At 34.2% G+C, this 19,794-nt stretch overlaps 3 protein-coding genes and 1 pseudogene across 8 annotated transcripts; 2 read left to right on the top strand and 2 right to left on the bottom strand.

Moving 5' to 3' along the window:
- Positions 1-315: 315 nt before the first annotated feature.
- On the bottom strand, positions 316-3,975 carry LOC110635764 (60S ribosomal protein L18a-like protein). Of its 3 annotated transcripts, XR_002491209.2 has the most exons (6): positions 3,691-3,975; positions 2,329-2,398; positions 1,521-1,647; positions 1,326-1,443; positions 912-1,100; positions 316-759 (listed from the first exon to the last, which is right to left on the bottom strand). XR_002491209.2 is itself a non-coding variant. In XM_021785204.2 (5 exons), the coding sequence occupies exons 2-5, from the start codon at positions 2,336-2,338 to the stop codon at positions 1,047-1,049; spliced, it is 309 nt and encodes a 102-aa protein (XP_021640896.2). In that variant the 5' UTR covers positions 2,339-2,398; positions 3,691-3,975; the 3' UTR covers positions 761-1,046. The 3 variants fall into 3 exon arrangements, 2 of the variants coding, with proteins under 2 accessions (XP_021640896.2, XP_021640897.2); XM_021785204.2 differs by lacking the exon at positions 316-759 and having other exon boundaries at positions 761-1,100; XM_021785205.2 differs by lacking the exon at positions 316-759 and having other exon boundaries at positions 761-1,100; positions 3,888-3,912.
- Positions 3,976-4,115: 140 nt separating this feature from the next.
- Positions 4,116-8,770, top strand: LOC110635762 (DNA-directed RNA polymerase I subunit rpa49). 2 transcript variants are annotated; one of them, XM_021785203.2, is made up of 5 exons: positions 4,116-4,296; positions 4,451-5,107; positions 5,776-5,925; positions 7,139-7,453; positions 8,105-8,770. In XM_021785203.2, exons 2-5 carry the CDS (start codon positions 4,460-4,462, stop codon positions 8,507-8,509), a joined length of 1,518 nt encoding a protein of 505 aa, XP_021640895.2. In that variant the 5' UTR covers positions 4,116-4,296; positions 4,451-4,459; the 3' UTR covers positions 8,510-8,770. The 2 variants fall into 2 exon arrangements, with proteins under 2 accessions (XP_021640895.2, XP_021640894.2); XM_021785202.2 differs by having other exon boundaries at positions 4,116-5,107.
- A 1,555-nt stretch (positions 8,771-10,325) lies between these two features.
- Positions 10,326-14,210, bottom strand: LOC110635786 (protein phosphatase 2C 16). Of its 3 annotated transcripts, none has more exons than XM_058149086.1 (5): positions 14,050-14,210; positions 12,301-13,463; positions 11,538-11,897; positions 11,337-11,442; positions 10,326-11,041 (listed from the first exon to the last, which is right to left on the bottom strand). In XM_058149086.1, exons 2-5 carry the CDS (start codon positions 13,228-13,230, stop codon positions 10,707-10,709), a joined length of 1,731 nt encoding a protein of 576 aa, XP_058005069.1. In that variant the 5' UTR covers positions 13,231-13,463; positions 14,050-14,210; the 3' UTR covers positions 10,326-10,706. The 3 variants fall into 3 exon arrangements, with proteins under 3 accessions (XP_058005069.1, XP_021640929.2, XP_021640928.2); XM_021785237.2 differs by lacking the exon at positions 14,050-14,210 and having other exon boundaries at positions 10,326-10,441; positions 10,702-11,041; positions 12,301-13,890; XM_021785236.2 differs by lacking the exon at positions 14,050-14,210 and having other exon boundaries at positions 12,301-13,890.
- Positions 14,211-15,814: 1,604 nt separating this feature from the next.
- LOC110635779 (U-box domain-containing protein 35-like) lies at positions 15,815-19,465 on the top strand (annotated as a pseudogene).
- The last annotated feature ends 329 nt before the right edge of the window (positions 19,466-19,794 follow it).

The raw sequence follows: 19,794 nt of genomic DNA, 5'->3' as shown, positions 1-19,794 counted from the left end.
TGCTGGTATTAACACCAACAGCTGTGCTGTTGTAAGTTTTTAATTAAATTTTCCAGATTGCTATAAATTAAATTTTAATTAACAATAAACAATATATAAAATTAATAAATTTATTTAAAGTAACATAATTTTATTGATGATAATTATTAATTAATTTGATAAAAAGATAATTTAATTTTTTTAATTTAAAAATTTATTATTACAGATTAGAAAATTTTCTGAATTAAAATTAAAATTACGAGATTTTATCTTAAAAAAATTAAAATTAAATAACTCAAGTCAAAATGCAATTTACCCATAGTGATGCTGCTAGGATTGTGAAGGCAACTTATTTTTTTATTACAGCCAACTAGTCCATCTCAACATAAACCATGTCCAGATTTTGCAAAGCCCATCAAACAACCTTTTTCAACTCAAAATTTATCGGTACCTTCAGTTTCACATGGAGAAAGGACAAAAACACTACATTTGCGTCTTCACGTAAAATGTAACTTTCAGGAGTTGCAGCCGCTAGCGCTCATTAATGCATCAGCAGAACTGTGATGTGCTGCTAGTATGTGTCATTTCATGAAATTCCACAGAAAGCTATTGGGGCATCAGTTCATGAAATTAATGAACAATTTCATACCTCATATAACGAATATCATCTTCTTTCCATTGACAATTCACTAAATAGTACTTACAATGAATTAATGGTAGTTGCTGCTTTCTGAAATCTTTCCCTGGTGAAAGTTAGCAAGTATGCTATAGATGTTAATCCTGATAAAAATCAACAAACAATTTCATTACCCATCCACTGATTTACATATTTCCATTAAATTGGTATTAACAGTAGCTTTTTTTTCCTTAAAAACTCTACATTGTTTGTTTTATGTACAAGACTGAAGAGGGATTCAGTAAATGCTACGGACTTAGAACCTTGATAGCACTGATGCTCTTTTCCTTCAATTGGAACTCAGGATGAAAATCTTAACTACATAGCATGGTTTTTCATCTTTTCTATGACACGAGTGGCAGTTTCAAGGATGAAACTGAGATGGCAGGGACTACAACAAAATAACAAGCAGAGCAATCACTGCAGCTATTGTGCATATCGTAGCCTGAAACAGATAATTAACATCTGGAATCAATGAAAAGGTATAAAAGGCAGAAAAAGGAGATGCACATTCTGCACAATTATGTCCAAACAGATAACTTCCTAAAATTTTCAAGAACAACATTGATGTTGAAATAATTCCAACAATGCAGGAATAGCATGAGAATTTTTAGTTGTTATAACAACTTGGGAAATGAAAAGGTTAAAAACATTAACCATTAACACTCACAGCTATTGCACAGGCAGCTAGCCCTGATCGTTCCCTTGGATCCTTATGGTAGTACCTCCCAAAGTAAAGAATTGTTGCAAAGTACCACATCAAAGGGCACACAAATCCAAGCAGAAGACTGTAGAAAAGAGGGCACATCCATGAGAGAGGGAAAGCAAGAAAGAGAAAACTCAAAGTAAGCACTGAAAAACTCACGAAAACCATCCAATTCCACATCCAAAACAAGGAAGGGGTTTGTCAAACATTCCCAAGCGGGGTTCCTCTGCATCACTAATCAGAATGTACTCGCTTTGCCTGTTCTCCACAGCATTAGTTGAGTGCCCTGTGTTCACCAAAATACCTTGAGCAACTTTGTCCAGATAAATTTGCTGAAAGGACGCGAGTTTCCTAAGGTCTTTATAACAAGTAATAAGCATCTGGAATCTCATTCACCCGCTAAAAAAGTTACTACATTAGACCAACTAAAGAGCCAGTCCCAACCCAATCATGAGCCTGAATGGTAGTTTTAAATGGAGCTAAATTTTTGCAGTTAAACCAACAGTCAAGTGAGATTTAGAATAAGAAGAATAAAGAAATTCAGAATAAGGATGCCTTTCCACTGACAAGAAAAACTTTATTTCATTCCAATTATGTACTAACTAGGTTTGTCAGAATAGGTAGTCAACCGGATAAATTATTGATATTGGTTGAAAATGCAGCTCTTTTATCAGATACCATATTCAATATATAGATAAAAGAAAATAAGAAATCTATGCTTTTAAGAAGAATCTTGTTACGCCTATATTACAAATGCAAGTTCCCCACGCACCAAACAAAACAATATGTCCAAACTTGACAAAAGACCACTAGAACTTAGAACCCACTGCTTTGAATTCCAAATAAACATCTCAGTTCTAGGATTCCACTCAACACTAGTTTTTCTCCAAAAAACAAAACTTTGCAACTGCTCCAACATAATGTACATTGCACAGTGGAGAAAATGATCAGCACAGAAGTTGAGTACCCTGATCCATGCGTCCCAGAAATGAAACAGAAAAGCAGTGCCCTCAATTTCCCCCCTGCCTCTAACAAATCTGCAAGGTGAGATTATCAAACAATTTAAGCTTCTGCTATGAAGATTACAAAGAGTAATTAGCTCAAGCAGGCAAAATTGCACTTCTATATCAAGCGCCTAAAAGAATTATATCATGTGTGAAACAAAAATAGGTTCAAGCTTCTATGAAATACAGTTCATTCCTATAAAAAGCAGTCATTGAGGAGAAAATAGACAGTAAGACACTCCATAAAACAAAGGAGAGAAAAATGATCGCAAAATGAATAAAACAAATGAGATCACATAACCATCATTATTTTACAGTTGCAAATGAATTTCACCAAGTAGATTAAATCAGGTCCAACTTCCTCAAAATACAACACAGGAGAAAAAAAGGTAAATTCAATAGGATTTAAGAAAGAAGAAAGAAAAAGAAATATGTCATATATGTGCAATATAAACATGCTTATTAAGAAGATTAACTTGAGAACCAATCCAAGTATCTAACCAAACCCCCACCATCAATGGATTGGATGCGACATTCACATTACTTAGAAGTAAAGGGAATGCCCCAACTAATAAATTTTAATTTATGCAATTGCAAACTACTAACTGAATTCCAATAAAACCCCGGAAAATAATTCGTTTAACAAAATACATTGAGGTTGCAAATAGTTTCAGCAAATGGTAGCATAGATAGACGTAAATAATAACCTATGGAACTCTTCCTATTATGCTTAAATAATCAGGCAGCACAGTTTCTTTTAATGATGATTCAGAAATCCTCTTATATCTGGGAAAATCCAGTCACAGCCACCAAGGATATGAAAATATTTGCTCCTAAAGGATTTATTTTGGCTGAAATTTCTAAAGGACACAGCAATTTCACCATGCAACAGGACAAGCTTAACATGCAATAAAGAGAGTGAGTTAACGAAATCCCACACATATAACATCTTTCCGATTTATGAACTACACACCAACGAAAACAAATTGTAAAAAAAAAAAAAAAAAAAGGATGACCCAAAAAAACCCATGAGAAATAGAACCTGGGAAAGAAAATCCAATACAACAAAAACAACTACTAAACCTTAATCCCAATCTTCTAGCAAATAGAATCCTAGAATGCCTATGAAGAAATGTTAATCCGAAAGGCGAAAGCTTATTTTAGCATAAACAAAATCAAATGCCCAAAAAAAAAAAAACAAACTACGCAACGAAAATTGCCCTAGAACACGAGATACCTATATATTTCAGTAAGGAATCATAATATCCTCAAAACCCATTAAGAGATTCACCATGAAAATTCAAAAAGAGATTAGGAGAACTTACATGAAATTCAGAGAAGAGAGATGCCGACGGTGGTGAAAACAAGAACAGAAAAAAGCAAGCTTTCAGGTTTATGCGTTCTGTTGTGAAGTAGTTTTCTTTATTCATTTACTTGATGGTTAAAAAAGGTGTTTATGTATCCTCCTTTCCATTAACGTAATGACATGAACAACAGAACAAGAAAGAAGACAAGAATATACCATGGTACTCGCTGTTTTCATCTAGAGCAACTGTGCAAATAGACAGGGAAATGGAATCATGGCCCGAGGATTGATACTGAATATATATTCTAAAAAATCAATTTCATAAAAGTTAATAACTTTAATATTAAAAAAATCGTTGAGGTTACTGGGCTGGGCCTCGAGGAAACCCAACCCATAAGCCCATCCAATTCAGCCTCGAATGCTGTTCAAGGAGAATCGTTTAACAATTGGGTTTCCTCAAAACCCTAATCCAGCGACACTTTCTCCCTGCCCCTCTCTGTTTTGCTTGATTGAGAGTTTGTCTGTTAGGTTGCCGAGAAAGTTAAGGAAAGCAAAGGAAGAAGAAAAGATAGCGATTTGCTTCCTTTGGAACCCTCTTGCTTTTGGCTCGTTCCGCAAAAATTAGGTAATTTTGCAGTTACTTAGCTCACTTGAGTTTGATTTCGTGCTTTAAAAGAAGTGATTTTTGTGCGTGTGTTGCTGAGCTTGATTGTGAGAGAGGAAATAGTTTCCTTACAATTATTTGAGTTGAAGTCACTTGTTTTGTTGCTGAGAATTAGGAATCTACTATGGGGTCGGAATTAGGGTCACAGTTAACCAACATTAAAGCTGTGAGCCAAGAATCACCACATAAGAAATCAAAAAAGAAGAGAAAGAGGGAGAACACTGAAGATATTGTGAGCCAAGAATCACCACAAACAGCTACCGAGAAATCAAAAAAGGAGAAAAAGAGGGAGAATGAGGGAAGCTATGATGATGGGACAATCCCAATCCAGAATGACCAGCCACTCAACGTTGATGAATCCAATGAGCAACCACCTATGAATGTCAAAATTGAAGTCATTTATGACCGTCCTGATAAAACCCCGCCTATAGTGGGATATTTCCCTTCTGGTTATGAGCCTCGTAAATATGATGACAGCAACAATTCGCAGGAACCCAATCACGAAGAAAACTTGTCACTTCCACAGCCAACTGTTAGGTTTTATAGGAATGCTCAAAGGACCAAGATTGAGAAAAGTTCCAATGAAAAGAATGATAAATGGAAAAGTTCAGAAAGGATGGAACTGGTTGTGAATCCTAATGCGTACAATATGGATTTTGTGGGCAAGAGCTATAAAGGTGAGGCTACGGCTGCTCAGTTGTGCACTTATGCGCTTGGGGTTTTTGATAAGAAGACTCAGACTTTGAAGATTATGCCCGTTGCCGGAAATAAGGTATTTTCTTTGGAGTTAAATTTGACTGTTTTATTGTGGGTTTGATGACTGATTAAACTGGGAAGGAGAAGAAAATAATTACATTTCTTTTACATCAGTCGTCAGAATATATAGAAGGGCCAACTTAAATATTCCAATGGATCACAAGATACAATTTTCGGAATTTGTATTTATCTTCCTTTTCCTTCACTTTCTTGGCAACCGACAATTAAATAATTTACCACAAATTTACACACACACAGAGGACCATATCTTTGCCTTAAACTTTTGTACTATCGTCCTGGACAACAAATTTATACAATCAAGTACTTATTAAAATATGATAAATTACACTTTTTAGTCACCTGAGCTAATCTCTGTTGTGTAACTCATGTGATAAGAAGGCACAAATTATGAGAACTTGATGAAAACGGAAATGCAATTAGTACCCCGGGTGTTTTCTTTTCCACAAATTTCTGTTCTTCAAGTACTTAATTGCATGAAATTGTTGTTCCAAGAATTATATGGCAGAAATGTATAAATTTCCGTGTAAAAATTTGGACCCCTCCTGGCCTCCCCCTTCCCTATTTTTATTTTTATTTTTATTTTTTTACTGTTTTCTGTGTTTCTTGATTGCACATGATTTCTTATGACAGTAGAATCTAATGTGACTTTGGTTGTGACCATAGATATTCAGATTGCAACCTAAAGTCCGAGGATTAGATACTGCTGATAAGGAACCTTCAGTTTTGGAAAATGAGGAGGTTTCTGGAGAAAAAAAGGCAGATAAGATAATGGCACTTAATCTTGCCTATGGATCAAAGGCATCTGTAAGCCAGGTATACTTTCTTTCTCTCTCAATATATATTGCCATTTAATTGCATTTCCTCCTTAGAGTGGGTTTTATTGATTTTGATCAGGTAGATGGCCATAGGTTTTATAGCCCTAAGCTGGTTGGAATAGAGTAATACAATATATTAGTCAACCACAACTATTCCGGGACTAAGTTGTAGTTGGTTTAGGTAGTAATAATAGGTTTTCTAATGAACTCTTATAACTAATTAGGAATATAAGCATTGCTTACTTTTGTCTTAATTGACTAGTGCCTCATACCTGGCAAGATGATATTATATGAGAGGTGTGAGCGCAGTGTGGATAACTTTTATGCTATAGTGAAGTAATGACTACTGTTGCTCATGGCAAAAGGGGTTTAGGAGGGGAGAAAAACAACAGAAATTATTTTCTGATTGACTTTGGACATTTGTTTTGCAGGTTACATCTGTATTGAATACTGAAAAGATTTAATTTACTGGTGTTGGCAAAGTTTCCTATGTGCAATTAGTTCTGGGCTTAAAAGTGTCGATTCTGTGATGCATATTGACAGGCATAGTTAAATGGCATGCTATTAATGAATAGTAGATAAACATGTATACAAATAGATAGATGTGATAATACATTTTTATACTGTCTTTTACATTTCAACTCCTCTTATCCCAACATAAACTGATTAATGTCACATGGAGCTCATAATTGTTTATGCAGATTTAAAGAATAGGGGATGCATTAGGGTAATACACATCAACACTGATAATGCACCAAACAACCTTGGCTGCTGCTAATAAATAGATAATCATAAGAGTTAAGTGGCTTCCCCTGGACATCTGTATCATAAAATAGATTTTTCTATCCTTTTAGTCGCCTAGTTGGTCATATAGAACTTACTCATGGTTGGAATAGGATTAAATCTTTAATAGTTTGAACCCTCTGTTAACTGGAAAGGTCCTTTTTGTTCTCTGAGGTCCCTTCTTAGGCTCATCCTTTCTCGCAAGAAGAATCTCTTTTATCTCAGCACTTAAATTAATTTGTTGTTATTTTGATTTTTTCTTGAGGGTTATCTCATTAAGAAGTGTTTTTTAGAGTGAAACTATGGTTCAAGTTTTCTGAAACTGAGCTTTAATAATTGGGAATTTGGATGGAACACTTTGTTTAGTTTGATAACTTCTTTCCTCCTGTAAGAGTTTGCAGCTAACGTTGAATTCTGTCATGTTGCAGTATAAAAAAGCACAGGCTCTGAAGCAGGGAGATGATCCTGAATCACAGAGAGATTTGGGCAAGAAAATTGATAATGTTGTGGTTAACAAGGAGGCTCTTGAAAGTGCTAGTGCCCATGTTGCTCGAAACATTCCACCTCATAATACTTCTGCCACCACCCCTAAGGAGGCCTATCCTTTGAATAGGATTATTCTTACAGGAGAGTGGGATTTCCTTGAAGATATTTATGAGATTTTGCAAGGAGGGGCTGGAGCAATGAGCAATGCTTACCCAAGTTTTGTTTGCAACAGAATCCATAAATTACAGGAAATCCAGGTAAGAGTGTACCAAGTCAGTGATGGTTTTTGCCAACATCTTAATGGAATTGCAATTTTAACTACCATTATTACGCAGTCTTGAAGTTTGAAATGAATGAAATAAAAATGGGCCATGGCGCTATGTTGTTCAAATTGGAAGTAATAACTTCTGCAACATCAAAGGAATGGATTTGTTTAGAATTTTTGAAAACTTTTTATTAGCATGAAAGTTTCTTAGTAAATCATTTAAATGCATAAAATTGTGTGATGTATGCAAAGATTTGTTGGTATTCTCAAAAGTTTTTTCTGTCATGAATTGGAGGTGGAGTTTTCCCTTGCTTAATTTCCATGCCAAGTTCCCAATGTGTTGCCATTGTATTAGTTGCAAAGTATTCCTTCCTTAATCAATTATTGCATTATAAATAACCTTACTTGTACAAGTACCCTTGTGCAATGAGCGCTACTTAGTTCCACCTTTTAACATTTTACTATGTGCTTTCTCTTGCTCATCCTTTTCAAGGGGAGAAAGGGGGAGGATATAGCTTTAAATTTCTTTCATTCAATCAAGGCCGATCTTGATATAGATTACAGAATATTCCCATTATCAATTGCAATATGTCCTTTCAATTTTTTGCTATTTTAATCATGTGTATTGTGCTTCTATTTGTAGGATGAAGTGGAGAAGAACACACTTTCGCACATCTTCTCCTACATTACTCATCTTATAAAGTTTAAAGATCTGCATTCTTTGGATGGTGCATCCTCAGCAAAGACCCACAGGTTTCCAAGCATTCTTCGGCAGAAATTTGTGGAGATTTTTACTCCAGAATCAAGAAGGCTGCCAATTGAGAAAATTGATCTTCTCATTAGTTATGTCCTAGTGCTGACTCTGTATGCTGATGATTTCAGGACTGACCCGACGGACATTGCCAAAGATCTGAAGGTTAGTCCTGTTAACTTAAGAGTGCATTTTGAGAATTTGGGGTGCAAGCTTGTACGTGAAAACAAGTTATTATTGGCAACCCTTCCTGTCCCTCTCACGTTCCCAACTCAGAGGCAGAAGCGAAGACGTTAGAAGGATTAGAGAACCCAAAAATCATTTTTTGTCTGGTAGAAATTAGTCCCATGTCCTGGGAAGCTCCCAGTGTGGGGCAAGATCTTTGGGATGGACCAAGTTGTTGATGAATTTTTGTCTACCTTTTTATTGGTCCAAAGAGACAACTATGCATTTTATTTTCCCTCTCATGAGAAACAATTTGATTCGATTTCCTTTTCAAGTGTTGTAAACATTCTTGGATGTGGGAATATAATTAAATCCGTGAAAATTTGTGTTTTATTTTATTAATTATTTTAAAGTTGTAAGGTGAGTTCTAATGAATTAAAAAAGGAAATTTACGATTTGATTGTTGGATTTACATTTTAATTTCTAAATTTTAAAAATTTAATTATTTATTATATTATATTTTAATCCATTTATTTTTGAAAGTTAATTAGCTTCTGAATCTTGCATTATATTATAGTTCATGTAATTTTAAAATATAGAATAATTTAATATTTTTGAATGTAATTGTTTTTAACATTAAAATTAAAAGAATTAAATTATATTATAATTAAAAAAATTAAATAATTTATTTTTTAAAATTTAAAGACAAATTTAATATGATGTAAAATTTTAAAATTAAATAATTAATTCTCAAAACTCAAAAACAAATGTAATATAGAGTAATATCTAAAAATCAAATCGTAAATTTTCCTAAAAAATAAATTTTATAAACACTTATTTTAATATTGGCAAAATATTGCATTAGAATTTGTTTAATAATGTTTTTAATGAAATAAAACATCATATAGAAAACTAGCAAGACATTAAAACCTCATTTGTTTTAAGAAAATATTTTTTGTATATTTTAGTATTTGAAACACTCAGTGAAATAAGTTAATATAAAATATTTTTCTGATAATTTTTTTAATTTTAATAATTTTATTAAAATATAAAAATATTATAAATATGTAATATAAATATATATTATTAATTTAACAATGAAAAATATTTTTTATGAAATTATTTTTTTCAAAAAACCGTTTTTATGAAAAATATTTTTTCTATAAAAATAATTATTTGCGGAATAAATAAAACTTATTTATATTTTTGTAATATTTTTAATTAAATAAATTATTATTATTATTATTATTATTATTATACGGAAAAGGTAAATTTGGTGATTTTATAAAGTGAAAAAGAAAATCGCAGCTTCTCCAATACCGGGGTCTGGGCTTGCTGGGTTGGGCCTGCAGAGGCAACAAAATTCAGAAAGATCTAAGGTTATCGTAAACATGAAAGCTCTCGAAAATACCCCAGGGGTCCATGTTGCTCGAAATATTCCAACTCTTCTGCTGCCACACCAACAAATTATAATATATTCCGATGCACTAGAAAATAATACATTAAAACTGCCACTAATAATAGTGAATAATTTCCCCACCACACCCCAAGAGGAGGCGTATGACCCATCCATTGAACAGGATTGAGAATGGAATTTCCCTGAATATATGTACAACATATTGAAAGTAAGGGCAAAAGTAGCAGGCGTTAGGTGTTTGCAAACATCACGATGGAATCTCAGAAATTTTCTTACTATTACCATTTGTTCAGTCTTTCAGAGGAAGAGAAAATAGCTTGTGTAGCTTTTATCCAAAACAGAGTGGAAAGACATAATATTCCCATAATCAATGGTGGGTGTGCTTTTATTTTTGTTATATTGTGGATGGAAACGCATTTCCTTCTCAACCAGTGTTTAACAATTATGGAATTTAGCTTGGGATGCCAAAAACTAAAAACAAATTATTGCTGCAAAGCAAGCCATGAAGAAATGTATCATAACGCATATACATGGGCACCCATAATAGCATATAGCATAAATACCTGCATCATTCAAGCCATTGCCACAGTTTGGAGAGTTAATACACAATACATCCGTTGAGTGAGTAACCTCACACTGGAGATGATCTACAAAATTGAACAACGTAAATCTCCCCCTACCTTTCAGCTCAAATTTACGTAACTATAAATATAGCTTTGGCACAGTTGATATCAAAAACACAGGCAATATGGCATTAGGATACACTTGCTACAGTACACACTAGTTTCTATTCTTGTACACACATATTAAGCCCATAAGAAAAAAGAATGGACCAAGCTATGTATTTCATTAGATATATTTTCTCTAATATATAGGTATATAAATTTAAGCTAGATGATGATTGAACCTTGATTAAGATTTGCTCTTGAACCTCCTTTGAGCTTTCAAGTCCACCACAATCACTGAGATATTATCCTTGCTTCCTTTTTGCATGGCGAGCATAGAAAGGTAATCAGCTGCTGCTTGAGATGCTGGATCAATTCCGTTGCCCCTTTCAGCAAGAGACGCAACTCCATTCTTTTTGTGCCAGAGCAAAATCCGTTTTCGAGCAACTTCACAGGCTTCATCATTTGTCATGACATCCCATAACCCATCACTGGCTAAAATAAGGCATTCATCATCTCTAGCACGAGGAATAAACATGACTTCCGGTTCTGGAATAATCCATGGTTTCAAGTATCTATCACCTGTGAGATATAGTAAAAGGAAGCAGTAAAACCAAAGATCAGTACTGAACTTTTCTATGGATTTATCTTTAAATACGAAGCCACAGCATTACTGCAGAAGTGCTCATAACAAATAGGCATACCTACGTTCAGACAAAGCAAGTGAATAAAACATAAAAAGCAATAACCGAGATTTTTTATTTTGCTTTAATTTGTTTACTTGCATTTAGGTGTTTTTAGAAGCAAGCCAGCACACTGCAATGTTGCTTCAGCTTAAACAGAATTAAAATGGGTAATAAAAATGGTGGATGCCTACCAATTGACCTAGACATAGCAAGAACACCAAAAACACGATGTCCATTCCATGGAATCACCTTGCCCCCAGAAGCCTCAATCCTTGCATACTCATCTTCTCTGTTTGGCTGGAAATAGAAGAAAATAATAAATAATGATAATAAAACGGTATTAAAACATTTATAGACATATATTAATAACAATGTAAAAGCACAAGCCTTACTTTATGATCAACTGACAATGCCATCGATTCTTTTCCACGATAAAGCACTGCTCTTGAATCACCACAATTTGCAACTATGATATGGGATGAACAGACCAAGGCAACCACAGCTGTAGATCCAACTGTTTCTGGGGCCACGGGCTCAAAATTGGCATCAGAAGCATCTCCATGGCCTTCAATGGTGCCTCTGGTACCTTTTCCTCCTATCTCATCATCAACCTTAAGAAAGCAACTAGTGAAGGCTTTCTCCCACTGCACCTGCTGATTTCCCTCCATGCTTGCATCACTTGAAACATTTTTAACATTTCCAATCTCTTCAACCAAGGCCCAGTGGATTCGGTCACGACAATAGTTAGCAACCTGCAGGAGATCCCTCCAAATTATGCTTACATATCAAAAACTGTGTATATTACCGACCATACGAAGATCAAAACCATATATGCTTCAAATACATACAAACGAAGTCCAGAGTTTTCCTTTGATTACTTGGAAAACAAATGAGGTTGCAGATTGTGATGACAAATTCCATGTTGTCAATAAGTTAAGAATCCAAATGTTAAGCTAGAAATAGTTACAACTTTAATGAGACACTTGCAATCAATAATGCATTCGTCAAAAACGCCTCATTATACATGCCCCATCCATAACTTTCACAATTTAACACTGTTATATGCTATAAATGAATTGCAACAGTTTTTGTAAATACAGCATATCCTATATGACAAGAATAAAATAAAATAAATATCTAGCCACATAAATGTACCTGAGCGCCCCCATGGCCATCGTAAACACCAAAAAAATGACTCATTACATGGGTCAAACTTTCACTTAATCCATCAACAACACGGTCACCAATAAGCATCTTGATAGGAATTTTTGCAAACCGAGGAATGGCTGCAACAGCATCTTCCATTTCTGGTCTTCTGCCACAAATTGATACAAAACCCCAAAGAGGTATACAATCAAGCTCAAACACACTCCGTGTAGTTCCTTTGCTGAGATTCTTCTCACTGGGCAACTTAAGAACCACTGCAGATGCCCTCAAATCAGGGCCATGAGAGATGTCTGCATTTGGGCTCACTGCTGCAATAAGGAGTTTAGCCGTAGGCACCTGCACCTCATTCGATGACTCCACAATAATAGCCTTGGCAATGATTTGACTATCTTCAATCTCAACAGATTTTGGCAAGCTTATTTCAGATCCTGCCTCCAATGCCAACAAGTCCTCAGTCATTATTCCATTATTGTCTTCCACAACTGACAATACTTCATCTTCATCGATTTCCTGTATGAGAGGATCAGCTGGAACTGATATGTTTCCATTATCTGGCAATACCTTCAATGAATCAGCTCCTCCAACACCATCATTTGATGCAGACAAGGTGGCTAAGTCCACCACATTCTTAGCATCGTTAGAGCTTCCACGGCTTGGAGTAACAGCCTCATCAGGTAACACCTTAACAGGATCAGACAACAAGCCTAAGTCCACTGCATTATTAGCATCTCTAGAGCTTCCACTGCATGCAATAACAGCCTCATCGGATACCACCTTAACAGGATCAGACAACAAGCTTACAGTGTCTGCTACTAGCTTTAACCGTTTAATTTCCACATGGGCTGTAATACCCGAGTTATCATACATAGAATTACCTAAACTAAGCGTCATTGCAACTGCTGGGGACATCTCTTCCATCAATTCCACTGTGTGTCCAATTAACAGTTCTAACTATCTATATTTTTTTCACACGATCCACCAATTTTCATCCTCATCATTTCCTTTCACAATTAAACTTGCGGTAAAGCTTGCAGGTTCTAACAATTCCCCTTCCATCCTATGACATCTCAATGACCCACCGATATTTTTTCATCAAGGAGAAATAAAGAGAACACAGTCTATGTCTCAAGGTCAAATCAAAGATGGGCAAGCTGTTGAGCAGAAGCAGAATTGAAAACAAGTTATCAGATCTGGTGAGGAAAAATGGATCTAATCTTCTAATTATCAGATATTTTCAAGTCTCCGCAGGTAGTTTGAGTTATCCTCAAAACTCCAGAACTTATCAAATTCTTGTCACCTTTTTCCAGAAAGTACCAACAACAACAGGATACCCAAATCCTATCCCCACCACCTACCCTTAAAAACATAGCCACAAATGAAAAAAACTAATAAAATCAAGACTTCATCTTTTAACCCAAGAATAGAAAGCAGGAACAGTCATGAGAAACAACCTTGGAAAAAGTAAAACCAACCACAGATAATCACAAGAAGACCATAAAAAGTTGAAACCTTTTCACCAAAAACTTGTTTCCTTGATCCAAGGCAACCTATCTGGGCCTCTCTTGAAGTAAGGGTCTCCTATTTCATATTTATAGGATTAAAAAAAAAAAAAAAAAAAAGAAAGCAACCCGATATCTGGGTATGCTATTATCTGATCTTAAGACCCTCAAGCAATTAATGGGGGAAAAAAAGGAATCACAGCTGCTCAAAAAAAGAATTCTTGAAGGGTGGACTTACCCGTTTTGAAACAGAAGAGACTTTAACAGAGACCAGAAGCCTGAAAATATAGCAAGTTAGCCTCTTTTCCTAGGTTTTTTTCCTCTTTAATTTCGGGCATGGAGGCTTGAGAAAAAGAATTCAAGACGAATAAGAGAGAGAATATAAATGGGAAAAAAATGGTTCCTTTATTATTATTATTTTTTTTTTTTTTACCAAGGACTCCAAAAAGAGACACGTACACCTGTAATTATCTTGAATCACTTAAGGCTAAGGGTATCTCATGTCTGTGAAGGACAGAAGATGCATAGTTGAGGATAGTGCTTACATGAGGACAATTACTCAGAGATTTTTCATGAGCCAAACTTTGACGAAAGACACGTGTCCCCTCAACAGAAAAGTCCACTGCCTAGCAATAATGTGCCTGTACCCATGTGGTACCAGCTGCTTAAAATATTAGAATCTGTACTGGATCCTCTTCTTCTCCTCCTATTTTGTTAAAAAAATGTTAATTTTTTAAATTTTTTATTAATTTTTAATATCAATAATTATTATTATTAATTTCACGTGTAATTAAAAGAAATTTAATTACCAAATTTTTCTCTTCTATATGCTTATTTTAAAATTTTAATTTTTTAATTGTATTAAATTTAGAGGAATAGAATTATAATTTTTATTTATTTAAATTAATCATATAATAAAAGCATTAATTAATCTGATATTCGTTCCTTTTTGTTTTCCAATTACATGTTTCCTTTAGAAAAGCAGAGATGTGGTTGGTGTAGAAGTAGTAGTAATAATATAAACAATAAATAAATAGAGGATAGCCTCTTTGCTATGATTATCCATGAAAGACCAATAGGAAAGAAAAAACAATAATATAGAAGCAGAGCAAAAAGAATCAAGAAACAAGAGCCTCTTCTATTAAAAGATTTCATTTGAAAGGCTTTGGTAGTGATGGGCAGATCAGCAAATTACATAAGATGATAAAATAATAAAAAATATATAAATATATAAATATAATAAAAAATTATTTCATATTTATTAATGTTTCGATCTATTATTTTATATTTATTCATTATTATTTAATGTAAAATATGAAATCATTGATATACTAAATTATTTCTTAAAATAAGTTTAAAATTTTATTTTAATTGAAACGACTCTTATTTTTTATAAAATTTAAAGATTACTTAAATTTATCTCAAACTCTATTAAGATTTATTTTTAATTACTTGAATTTATCATAAATTTTATTATTATTTTGAAAAATATTTGAATTTGTTTATTTTATATATTTTAATTAATATTTTTATTTATTTAAAATATAATATAAAAAATTTATAAATATTATTATAAAAAATATATTTTTTCTAAATAATTAATTATTTATATAAATATTCAATACGCAAAACTCAAAGTCCATCTCAATTCAACATGAACATTATTACTCAAATCCGAACATATTTCATCCTATTCGGTTTAATTGAGTGACATTCTAAATATTAGATTTAACTTATCATAATTTATTCTTAACTTAAAATTTCTTATATATAAAATAGTGTATGGTGTGAAAGAATTAACAAACACAATAAACTCCTAATTAAGTGTAATCCTAGTTTTTTTTTTTTCTTGTCAAAAGTCTTATTTCTTGTTTTTTTCCATATTTAGTAGAAGCTGCAACAAACAATGAAGCTAAAAATTTTCAAAAGCCTTAATTTCTTGTTTCATTGCTTATATGCAATCAGCACCCGAGCACTTGGCTCGGCGACGGCAAGGGTGACGGCAGCACTTATCAATGGATGCTGGCGAGGAAAATATTCTTTGCAATATTTGAACATGAAGATTACTGATGAGGATCATCATGGCATCACAGCCATTGCCATTGGTGGAGACATGAACAGCCTATCTGCCGTCAAATGGGCCGTGGATAATCTTGTTAATGGAAACAACCCTCATTGTATACTTGTTCATGTTCAAAGCAAAACCTTGCGTCTTGGTATGGATTTTTTTTTTCCTAATCATTTAATTTTATCCAATTATTAATTACTAAGATCACTAATAAATCTTGCTGCAAAATCATATAAAAATGATCTTAATGTTGTTATATATATTTTGTGGAAAGTTGTTGGGAAACCTTGCATGAAATTTTTGAGAGTTTTTTCTGGCAGTTTTCAGAACATATCCCATTTGTAGAGGTTTCTGTGCTTCATAGATAATTAAGCTTGTGCATATTGCATCTCCAATTAGCATGCATGGATATTCACTAGAGGGTATTAGATGCCAATGTTATTGAGATTATGCATTTCATCTTTCATAATGTTTGATTGATATTAATTTGGAATTTTCCAGGTGAAAATTTGGTTAATTTATCCAAGGAAGGTCGCCCACTAAATAATCAAGAATTGCAGCAGCTTTTCCTTCCATATCGAGGATTTTGTGTTCGAAGAGGAGTGAGTAATTTAATTTTTGGATGGGGCATGCATCACAGGCTCAAATTTTCCATTAGAAAAATTTTTGAATTATTTTTTTGCCCTGACTGGGACTAGAACTCGATAATTTACAACTCTCCAAAACAATTCTAGTATCACTGAGCTAAAACTCATTAGTAAAATTTTATTGAATTGTCTTGATAAGGGAGGAAGAAATCAGTGATGCTATTACTACTAGAAATGGGAAAAATTGAATTCATGCAAATACATATTATTTAGCATTGCAAATTGGATTTGATCATTCAGATGTTTTTACTTGATATTTGGGATTTCAAATTGAAGCGAAGGAAGTAGTTATCCATGATATTGATGTTCCAAGTGCACTTGTTGACTATGTTCTTCACAACAAAATTGGCAATATTGTTCTTGGCGCATCACAAAGGAATGCTCTTACAAGGTCTCTTCCTCTTTCTGCCCTTCCTTTAAATTTATGACTTAGGAATGTGTACGTTTAGATTTTTCCAAAGCATGGGATGCTCTGGAAAGGAGGCTTTTTTCATGGTTTAAATCCATAAGCTTCGAGTCACAATGGATAACCATACCTTGTATCAAAGTGTACCCTCAAATACTCGATGGTTTTTTTCTTAATTGCTTCAGGAAATTTAAGAATGCAGACATTCCTTCTACTTTACTCAAAACTGCACCAGAATCCTGTGCTATATATATCATATCAAGAGGAAAAGTTCAAACTTTTCGCTTAGCAAGTCGACCTCATCATACACCAACTGGTTCTACACATTCAACTAGTTCTGCCCATTCATCTAGTTCCTCACATTCAAATAGTTCTACACATTCTACTAGTTCAGCAAATTCAACTGGTTTCCTATGTTCTTCACCGCAACGTCAATCACCTCCTCCTCCTACTTGCGGTAGTCGTAATGCTAATGATACATCTATTACCAAGCAAGATAATCATTGGGAAGTAGCTTGTCATCCCATAGAAAGCATGCAATCTAACAATATATTGTCTTCACAGTAAGTTTTGGAACATTGTATAATAGATTTTCTTTGGTAAGTATTATATAGCTGATATTTAAACTATCAAAACATCCAAATTTCTTGCATGTAGAATCAGTTTTTGTGAAAGTTGGAAAAGTGAGGGTTCTGGCAAAGTATCTTCAAATCAAAATGGCCTTAATGATAAGTTTACATTTAGCTTCAACACAATTTCACCGATGGCATCACCAGGTAGTTGCTCCTCAGAAGGATTGTTGAACAGAGATTCCATGTCAGACGTCAATGAATTTTCAGGGCCCCAAAGTTCCAGATCAACCAACACATCCTGTGAAAATTTAGAATGGCCCACTTTTGAAAGTTCCAAGAGCTCTAACACCTCACAACTTGAAGTGAGTACAGTTAACTGTTGAAATATAAAATTTTACACGGTAGTAATGAGATAATAGATTATTGAAATCAATTCCATTCTTTGTTACAGAATTTATTGGATGCAGAAATGACGAGATTAAAGCTTGAACTACAATAATCTATGCAATTGTTTAGTTCAGTTACCAAAGAAGCTGTTTTGGCCAAGCATTTGGTAATATCGTATTCACAATTTAAATCGTAACAAATAGTTCTGTGCATTTATGCTTGTCTGCATGTCATTAACCTTGTTATATGCTTGACATTGGACTTACAAAAGATAAAGGAAGAACAAATAACCGAAGGGGCTGAATTATCTTTAGTGGAAATGGAAAAGCAGAAGAACAAGGTTGCTCTGGAAGCAGCAAAAGCAGCACAACGGCTAGCACAACTAGAAGCAGAAAAGAGGTCCAGCGGCAGGTGGAAGAGAGGAGGAAAACAATGGAAGCAATGGCAAACAATGATTTTCGATGCAGAAGATATACAATGGATGAGATAGAAGTTGCAACGAATCACTTTGCATTGTCCAATAAGATCGGTGAAGGTGGATATGGGCCTGTTTTTAAAGGCATTCTTAATCACATTAATGTTGCCATCAAGATCTTGAGGCCAGACTTGTCACAGGGACAGAGGCAATTCCGACAAGAGGTATTATATATTCCTTTCTTTCTTTCTATTTATGTGTGTGTTTAACTTTCTAATGCCAATGTTATCAATACAGGTTGATGTTTTAAGTAGCACGAGACATCCAAACATGGTTATCTTGCTCGGAGCGTGCCCTGAGTATGGATGCCTTGTTTTTGAATTAATGGAAAATGGTAGTCTAGAAGATCGCCTCTTCAGGAAAGATAAAACTCCTCCATTCCCCTAGAGAACCCATTTTAAAATAGCTTTTGAAATCGCCACAGCCCTTCTTTTTCTTCATGAAACAAAACCGTAACCTCTAGTCCATCGTGACCTAAAGCCTGCAAACATTCTCCTAGACCTTAATTTTGTGAGCAAAATTGGTGATGTGGGTTTAGCTAGGCTTCTTCCACCATCTGTTGCAAATGATGTTTCTCAGTATCACATGACAGCAGCAGTCAGTACATTTTACTATATTGATCCAAAGTATCAGCAAACAGGAATGCTGAATGTCAAGTTAGATTTATATTCATTTGGTGTTGTGTTGTTACAATTGCTTATAGCAAAACCTCCAATGGGTTTATCCTACCATGTTCAGGATGCTATTAACAATGGAACTTTCCCAGATATGCTTGACAAATCACTGACAAATTGGCTTATAAAAGAGGCTTTACTGCTTGCAAATATAGCAGTGAAGTGTTGGGAGTTGAGGAAAAAAGATAGGCCAGATCTTGCTTCTGATGTTTTGCCAGGGTTGAAGAGGCTAAGAGATTTTGCCCTAGGTCATGAATTTGTTGCCAAATGTAATGAAGATGTTGAACATGAGACAGTCATACCACTATCCAGTCCTATTGATTTAATTTCAGAAGCAAAAAATCATACAAGGTTAGTTAATATTTCAAATAAATGTAATTGCTATATAGGCGTAATTTTGTGTGCAGTATCTCCATAATGCAGCAACTCAAACACTACAGAACACATTTGATCATATGATACAAATTAAGAAAAAGAAATTTCCTTTCTGATCTGCATTCTCATTATTTCTCCATCTTGGACTCTGCTTATGGATAGCAACTTCAAAATTGCAGGTGTTTTGGATATTTTTGACCAAGAATTTCTCTCTTAAAATGCTTTCTTTATGTCTCTTTATCATGTGAAATCAGGAATGAATGAGAAACAATCCTAAAGTTGAAATGGAAATTCATCGCAGATTAATGTGAAAGGACAATGGCAGCAGTATCTCAAGAGAATAAGCAGGCGGTGGAGCTTCAAGAATGGTCCTGGAAAA

This window comes from Hevea brasiliensis, chromosome 6 (assembly GCF_030052815.1).
Source record: "Hevea brasiliensis isolate MT/VB/25A 57/8 chromosome 6, ASM3005281v1, whole genome shotgun sequence".
In the NCBI taxonomy this organism is placed as follows: Eukaryota; Viridiplantae; Streptophyta; class Magnoliopsida; order Malpighiales; family Euphorbiaceae; genus Hevea; species Hevea brasiliensis.
Note: the sequence above shows the minus strand (reverse complement) of the source record. Positions and strands in the feature narration are given on the sequence as shown.